General features: G+C 34.6%; 1 protein-coding gene across 1 annotated transcript; it reads right to left on the bottom strand.

Annotated features, from left to right (window-relative positions):
- Window positions 1-356: 356 nt before the first annotated feature.
- On the bottom strand, window positions 357-1,604 carry LOC113762786. Its single transcript, XM_027306379.1, has one exon. It carries the CDS (start codon window positions 1,478-1,480, stop codon window positions 533-535), a length of 948 nt encoding a protein of 315 aa, XP_027162180.1. The 5' UTR covers window positions 1,481-1,604; the 3' UTR covers window positions 357-532.
- Window positions 1,605-9,398: the final 7,794 nt, after the last annotated feature.

Below are 9,398 nucleotides of genomic sequence, written 5' to 3' on the forward strand. Positions count from 1 at the left end.
ATTACATGTGAAGATGTTTAAATAAGATAATGTCATTAATCTGTAGTATCAACAATAACCATAAAATTAAATGCGTCATCACAATCCTGTCTCCTGATTTTAAAGGCAAAATCCGAATGTGAATTTCTTAAAACATCCATCCAGACAACAAAACAAAGCAAACAAATCCAATTGCATTTTTGGCAGCAAGACGTATTACCAACTTCGGATCATTACTGACATTTTCTTTTAACTTCATTTTCCATTTAAAGATCTAAATGACTTGTTACAACTGATATCTTTGATCTCGCTATTCAATGCAAAAACCATAAACACTACCAACTGTTTCATCACAGACTGCCCCATAAGTCACCGCATATTCAATTGAAAAATTATAAACAAAAAGATAATCCTTCTATACACATCATAACTTAATTCTCCTACACTATACAAAAGCATTCGAGCACAATGACAACAAGTAATTTAGGCAGTATCATATAGCAGCAGTGATACTAATTCATCTAAAATAGCATAAAACACACTCACTAATAAGTTATGACGCTGAATTGCTCATCAAAGATTCAAATTCTTTATCCAACAACGATCCAACGCTCTTAGCATCAAGTACTTTCAACAGTGTGATCCCTTTAACCTTCCCCTTATCAGTACCATTCTCCACTACATCAACAATCCCATCAAAAACATCAAATCCCATTTCACGAATGGTTTTAGCAATCTCCTCTCCACCACATTGCACCAATTTCAACATCGCAGAAACTGCATTTTCCTTAGTCCTAATACTCGATCCCGTGGAACTGTCCAGCAAATCAATTAAAACCCTCACCCCAGAAACATTCCTAAATGCCTCCCAACTCTCCTCACACCCTGCAATCTGTGCGATCACAGCCGTCGCATCCTCAACAACGCCAACTCTACCATCCTTACACACCAAAGAAAACAGAGCTGGCACAACTCCAAGCCCAATCAACCCAGCCCGATTCAGCGGATAAAGTGCAATTCCAAACAACGCTTTCAACCCATCCTTTATGCTCCGAGAAGCAGAATCGGGTCTTCTAATCATCTCCACCAGCCCAAACAGAATATCCCTCTTGTGCCCAATAATCGAACGGTAGGACTCAACCATCAACAAGCTATAGAGCGTACCAGCAGCGCACTGGGCAGCGAAGGGACAGGAGGGGTTGAGGAGAGCGTGCGATAGCGCATCGAGGACGCCGCGAGTGGACATCAGCTGATCCTTAGACGAAATGGATAGGTTGTGGAGAGTGGCGGCGGCGTTTTCTTGAATGACCTGCGCTGGGGAGTAAAGGGCCTCGGCTATATAGGAGATGGCGGCAGAATCAGCATCGGCAATGATGGGCCGGCTGTCGGGATCATTTTTCGAGATCAACCGGAGCTCGGAGAGGGCTTCAACTCGAATTTGTTCGGAGACGGAACCTAATTTTGTTACTAGTTCTTTCACAGCTCGTCTCTTTACCTCCATTTCGACTTCGGTTTGATCTCTCTTCAATACAATTGAATTTCGATCCGGCTGAGTTGCAATTTGCAAGTAGGAATAGCCTTTCAATTTTGACCTTTATGGAATTGTCTGGGGAATAGGGTCTCATGGCCTCGTGGGAAAGTTGGATTGGGGTTTTTATTAGTTTTGAGTGGAATGGTTATGGGACTTAGACTGCATGCCAGAAAGCACGACTTCGCTTATTACTGGGGACACAGTCACACAAACAAAAGAAGGCGTGAAATCGATGACAAGCCCCGGAGGATAGAGAGAGAGACCAGGCTAATCCAATTTAGATTGGATATCAAACACATATAAATACATATATAAATACTAGTTTTTGGGCCCTGCGCTTGGGGTTGTTGGATTTTATTGTGTGATGGGGCTGTTGGGGGTGGTAAATTTTATTATGTGTTGGGGGCAGCTTGCGTTAACTAATCTTAGCTGCATTGTTTATAATATATATATATATATATATATATATATATGTCTATTATATATAAAACTAGTTTTGTACCCATTCGTTGAATGGGAATTGTCTAAAAATAATAAATTATTTGTGTAGTTCATAAAAATATTTGCATAAAATACAAACTTATTGTATAATCTATTATAGCCTTTCTTAAATACATTGTTATTCAAAAATAGTCTTATAATGTAAATTTAAACATCTAATTCAGTGATTAATAAATTCAAAAATGCAAAAAAAAAAAAATCGACAATATGATAACATTCAAAAACTTAAAAATAGGAAATATCAAATCTTGGCTGATCTTCTGTAAACAAAAGAATGGCTAACCCGTTACCAAAACATCAATTTTGGTACTTAATATAAATGGCTTAAAGATTAATGTGAAAAAAAAGAAGCCGAATGAAATATTAATAAAAGATAAGAATTCAGAATCAATCAAGTCATAGGAACACAGCAACCTTCTAAAATGTTCATGGCTAATAGAAACCAAAACGAAAACATAAGATGTATTTTGCTATTAAGTCAAAAAACATAAAAAATCTAAATAGTCTGATGTATATTGCATGACGTGAACTGCTGTATGACAATGAACTTGATGTCTTGCCATTTATGTAATCAGTGACACCTTCTTGTTCTTTAGAAACTTTCTACCAAAGTCTAAAAGAAAACATTGAAAATTGCACAAAATTTTTTTAACCCCAGAAACCTAGAAAATAAAAAAAATTAATATGTTGTTGAAGATAATTAATAAATTGTCAAAGGCAATTAAAAAATCGTGTGAAAACACATAGTTCAAAAGGCCACTTTTAAATCACTAACCAAAAAAGCAATATGTGTTCTACTTGAATTGAAGAGTGAATCCATAAATTGAAATAACAAATTAATTACAAAAACCAGAAATAAAAACCAAACTGTAAGTTTTGAAAACTTAGAAAATTCAAATTCAATGACCTAACTATGAAGAAAGTGTAGGAAATTACAGACCACATACAGCGAGTATAAATAAAGTCCAAATGCGGTCTTTGCATTGAAGGGAATAAAAACGAAGTTCCAAATCCGGTCCTTGCATTGAAGTAAAAAAAAAAAAAAACTTTCCAAAAATATTGTGGAAAAGTGTAAACATCTACACTGCTTGATAAAGTGATGAGTAATAGATCTATAACCATATATATGAGTAAAAATGTAGAGCATCTTCGATAGCGATAATCTGATAAAGATAAACTAATATTTGAATTGATATTTCGAACTTTTGAGTTGAAAATAAGAGAGAGTTAAAAACATAATTCAAAATTATTTATACTAATCCCCATGAAATTTAGGCTTGACGATTAAGGTTAAGGAAAAAAAAGGTGAGAGAATGTAAGAGATAATTATGGAAGAATTATCTAGAATTGTAATGTCAAGAGAAAAAAGAGGGATAGAATAGCGTAGGTTATTAGGGGGTTAACTCATAGAGCGCGTTGCACCTACTTGCTGTCAATAAGCCACGTAGGAAAGAAATAAACTAAAAGGATAAGGATAAGGATGAGAATACGACTTTATTATATATATATATATATATATATATATGATTGGAATTTTTTCTTTTCCATAAATTTCGTGCTATGCACTATGTCTTGATAACGCACTTAATAATAAAATTTATTAAGAATCCTATTAGGAAACTACTTGTCGTCTCATTAAGCCACGTAGGAAAGAGAAAACATGAAAGGATAAGAATGAGGATACGACTTTATTATATATATATATGATTTATTCTGAATGTGTAAACTATTAGTTATAGCAAAACAGTTTCTTGATGAAAATACTTTATTATCATGTATACCAGTATTATATGTTTTATTTAACATTTCACTATGCATAGCCAAAGCAGCTATATTACTTTGAACTACAAAAAAATAATATTTTTAAAACTTTATTAGCATCCTCGGATCTAACAAACAAAGGATGAAAACAAATGGCTTACAGAAAGCTGCAAAAAATCAATCAAAGACCATCCTATTAAATCAGCATACATATTGATCATTAGTTATTTACAAATAAATAAATATTAGGGTAAAAAATCTTAGTGGCTACTAAACTATTGGTCAGATTATATTTTGGTTATTAAACTATTTTTCGTTAGTAATTGACCATTAAACAATTTAATAAGTAAATTTGTGATCATTTAGTCGATAATTGCTTAGTAAGTGTGTAATTGAATCAACAAAAACCAAGAAACAAATTAAGCATTATATATATACCCAGGTAATATACACACAACAAAGAATATGTACAGACAAGAAGCAAGAAACAAAAAGATGGTATACCGAATAGAATAGATAAAGAAGAAACAGTGTATATATATCCAAAAACATCATGATAGATATTCACGTGACTAATGACTAACTACCATATCAAACAAAACACCACACCAGTATGGACAGCTATAAAACAAGCTTTAACTCTTTACATTGTTCATTCATCAAAGCTTTCTTACGGTAGTATGGACGCCATTCTATCAGGTATGTTTTTGTCTAAGTTCTTACTCCTTCAATAACAATCTATATATAAGACTACACTAAATAGAAAAAATTGTATTATACTTACTGAAAACCTGATCATCCACAGATACTGCTTCGTCGACAAGACATCAGATTGAAGACCCAGCTCCAAAATTATGCTTTGTAATACGGCAGAACAGCACGTTGAATCCGGTACACTCATTCAACCGATATTCATAATTGTTTTGTGAGAAATGTTTGACATAAGTATATGACTTTATGATATTTACAGAAAATTCCAATGTCGTTCTTTAATGCCATTCAACAGCAAATTCAAACAACAATATTTCTCAAGCATGGACATAGGGAATGGCAAATCCAACTACAAGGACGAGATTTTACAGTTGGGTGGAATGCATATATAATGGATAAAAATATACAAAACTATTATCTAATTTTATTTTTATATGATAAAAAAACATTTTTGACACAATAATATTTAATGAACACCAATTCCAAAATTATCTACAACAACAAACACAAATCCATCTGCTATGAACAGAGGTAAGACCATTTTTCTGTACAAAACTATGAACTCTTTTCATAATTAAATGTTTGCTAACAATTTTATCCATCCATCCATTTCAGACCCAGCTGAATGTCCAGCAATACATAGAACCTATTTCTCATCATTAAGCCCAACTTTCACCAAACACTGACGAAAAACATAGCTTTCTATCATGTATACTCGATCAACGATAGACTTCAATTGGTAACTTTGCCATTTTTTACTACATTCATAATACAGAATCTTTCACAACATAAAACACATCATATACACTAAGACTATTTCCAAATTTTTTTGCAGAAAATCCCCAAACCCTTGAGGCAAGGAATAAATCCAGAACGGACACCAGTTCTTAAGCTCACTACAGGCTGCAAAACCATTTCAACGATCATAGAAGGGAAATATATCACAGACAACTGGAATGTCTTTACCGAGGAACATGATATGAAACCAGGCCACATTATTGTATTTCTTGCCACTGCAAAAGCTGAATATACAGCCTTGATATTCAAAAACACCAACGTAGAAAGAATATATCCTTGGTACCACTGTCATTATACTTGAATGACTACAAAATTCAGATATGTATTCACCTATAATAGGTGAATAGACAGAGCTGTTGGTATAATAGGTCATGGATCTATATATGTTCACAGAATTTGCAGGCAGAGAGGTGAAAATATCTGGAACATATTGTACCAAAAGATATGCTATAAATGTATTAACAGAGATGGTGCACTGTTGGTTTAAAGGAGTCATTTTTTATACGACATTAGATTCTTAACGATGTTCAGAAAAGTTGCAGTTAGAGATACAAAAGAGCTGGAACAGATTGTACCAAAAGATATGGTCTAAAGGTATTAACAGAGATTATGCAACGTTGGTTCAAAAGAGCTATTTTTTAGATGGCATTACATTGTTAACCTTGTTTTGGTTGTTTGCTATCTTTTTCAGGTTCCAGTTCTAGCTTGCGTTTAGCAGAAGATGTTGGTGTGCATCTGGTGTCTGTGGTAGTGATTTCAGAATCTCTCAGCTTTGAAGTTGGTGTTGGTTCTATCTTGTTGCTTGGAGTTTCAGCAAATTATTTTTCAAATGTCAAATATGTGATGGATGGACTTGTGACAATGCTGATGGATGATTCTTCATGTGGGTTAGCTTCAATTGCAGCGAGAGGTTGTTGGGAGACAGCAACATATGAGGAGAGAAAGAAGCTTGGCAATCCCTGTGGAGTGGAACGGTTGGAGCTGGTCCTTATTTGGCAATAGACAGGTTCTGGAAAGAGTCTATCATTGATTGTTTGAATTGGAATTGTTTGTCCTTGTTGAGGAGAATAAGAGAAGAGAGTTTTTTGGGTTATTGTATATATTTGTGAAGTATTGTAAAAATTTGCTTGTGTAACTTAGTGATTCTCACAAATGATATTTGGTCATAGATTTGTCTTGTTGTGAGCCCAATTATGTTCTCAGCGTAATTGTCTTGGACAAATGCATCCAAATGAGCTGAATCATCAGATATTTGGACAAATAGTCCGGCCCTGTGTTAGAGAATTTTCGAGTGTGTTAGGGATGAGAAGTAATATAGTAATGTAGACGGAGATGTATAATAGGAAAATGATATGTTAATATATGAAAATGGATAATTGTAGATTTGTGTGTTTACAGAAACATTTTTAGATGGATAGATAGATATATGTATATATAGATGTAGAGATATATATATATATATATATATGTAAGTATGATAAATAAGAGGTCTTTTTTGCTGTGAATGGGATAATGACTTACTTGGGGATAGGTTTTGTTTGACTCTTGTTACAATTGTGGCATGAGAATTCAAAGTCCATAGGTGCATTGGTGGTGCAACCACAGTCGGCACAGCTAGCAATATAGAAGTGCGGGCAAGAATTTGTAATCTGGATTGTTCCTTTTATCCAGAAATCTTTTGGCTGGTCATATATAATTTAAAATGAGTTTGATATATATCTATAATGGCACCATTTGAATATAAAACAAAGTTGATGTCTGGAGTTAAGTTAGTGTATTAGCTTACCAGAATGTATGCACCAAGAATTTGTGAGATCTGTCGAATATCTTTTTCAGGTGGTGGCTTGATCTTTTGGTTTGCTTTTTCATATAGTTTTTGTGCTTTTATCTAGTCAATGTAGTTCTTGTTTTCTTCAATCCTGTACCAAGCAGTGGTAGTAATAGCAGTATACTTACTGATTTGTATTATTGAGTCATGCTTATATAGAAATGTAAGTAATAGACAAGCAAGTTTGAGTCTGAAAGTGTGCATACCATCCTGCCAAGGTGCTGATCTGTGGAAATGGAGGATCAAGGAGTATATTTGTACTTCCTTTGGTCCTGAGAGAGATACCTGTAACGGTATCAAAGCTGTGTTAGAATATTTGGTTTGTAGGCTTTGTAATATAGATTGAAATGGATCTGTTCTGCAAAATATACCATAAAAGGTGGTTACTATAGGCCTGAGAATGACAACAATTGGGTAGGTATGTGCAATTTGAAGAAGCTGAACTCCTTTATTATCAACAAAAGGTTCCCAGAGTGTGAGGATAAGTGGACACTGTCTGTGAAAGTTAGAGAAATAGAATGAAAGTTTAAATCATTTGCTGTTGATGAATAGGTAAGATAAAGTGTGTTAAGTCTGGTTTTGCTTACTCTTCATTGACAACAATGAATTCTTGGATAAGTGATGGCTTGGCTCCACCAATCATTCTTTGAGGTAATGCTTGAATGACAATACACATGATGTCTGTTGAATGGTTAGTATTAATAAAAATGGAAATAGGAATAAACTAATGATTTATATAAAATAAATTTAAGGAGGGGCGTGTTGTGTACTGAGTCTTTGGTCATCTTTGCCTTGATATTGGTCCAGGTCCCAGAATGAAGTGAGTGGAAAATACGTTGGCAATGACATTGGTAAAGGACTTGCAGCTGGTTGTATGAAGGACCTTTTGTCAAAGGTTAGCTGAAGAGGTGTTGCACCCATTTGGTGGCGGGAATCTTGAATTTTGCTGATATATGCACCACCAGCGTAGTATGATGTCTGGAGCTTGAATATTTCGCCAATGAAAGCCAGGTCTTGTTGATAGATGATGCCCTGAACCGTATCATTCTGTGAAATATAAATTGTAGGTTACAGGAATATAGATAGATAATGGAACATAATGTTGTTGTATAATTTATAGGAAAGTTAAGTACTGGTTTATTGTATATGTTACAGATATATATGTACCTGATCATCTGCAAATAAGAGCCGTCGGTATGCCTTTGTTCTTGGAGTTGGGTCAAAGATTCTTGTCACCTCTATTACATAAAGTTTGGCAAACCATTGGCGCTGTTTCTCCTGGAAGTCTTTTATTAAAATGCATCTGCTATCCATGACTACAAGGAAGAGCGTGGCAGTAACAATATTATTGAGAAAAGAAAATGCTACTGTGAATGAAATGGGATCTAAAATGTTAATATAGAACGCATAATTTAAGAGAGGAGAATCATATTTGTGTATTATAAGGACCAAGTGAATAAAGCTGAAGTTAGATGTTAATGATAGAAGCTAAAGAGAGACAGTACTTAGATAACACCAGCAATTGATAGGACTTCATCGTATACTATATTTCTTGTAGAAACTGTGTCAGTCTGCTCATCTAGAGAGGGCTTAACTAAAACTCTAACATCATTTGCTGTTTTAGCTCTAGATAAAGCAACATATAGCTGACCATGACCAAATACTGGTTCCTTTAAGTACAAGCCGACGAAGTCGAGTGTTTGTCCTTGTGCTTTATTAATAGTCATGGCAAAACAAAGTCTAACTGGAAATTGTGTTCTCTTGAAGGGTACTATATAAATGTTAGTGTCAGAACACTATAATGAGATTTTTGGGATAAAGGCTTGTTTTCCAGTATGATTTCCGACAGCAATGAGTGCATGGATAACATTGGGAGCAAAACCAAGACAAATTAGTCGTGTTTCGTTACATAAACCTTCTTTTGGGTTCAAGTTTCTAATTAATATAATAGGACTATTGACTTTTAGAATGAGTTCATGTGGTGGCAGGCTTGGAGGTTCTAATGAATGTAAAAAGTCCTCATGTTCTGCTTGTTTGGATTGGCCTATAGTTTCATCATAACTTACATATCTATGTTCTGTACCAGGAAACTTTGTGATCAGGAGGTTGTTTATCTCGTGCACAAATTCATTTTTAGTATTTAGTATAGCTCTGTTAAGTGTATGCAATGAGTGTGTACCAAATGCTGTGAGGTTAGGAAAGACACTGGTGATCAGAGCAGAAAGTGAAGATTGATCATGTTACGCCTCCACTTCTCCCTAAGACGAACTAAAGGGTATCCGCGGGACG

The sequence above is a fragment of the Coffea eugenioides genome, chromosome 2, assembly GCF_003713205.1.
Source record: "Coffea eugenioides isolate CCC68of chromosome 2, Ceug_1.0, whole genome shotgun sequence".
Taxonomy (NCBI): Eukaryota; Viridiplantae; Streptophyta; class Magnoliopsida; order Gentianales; family Rubiaceae; genus Coffea; species Coffea eugenioides.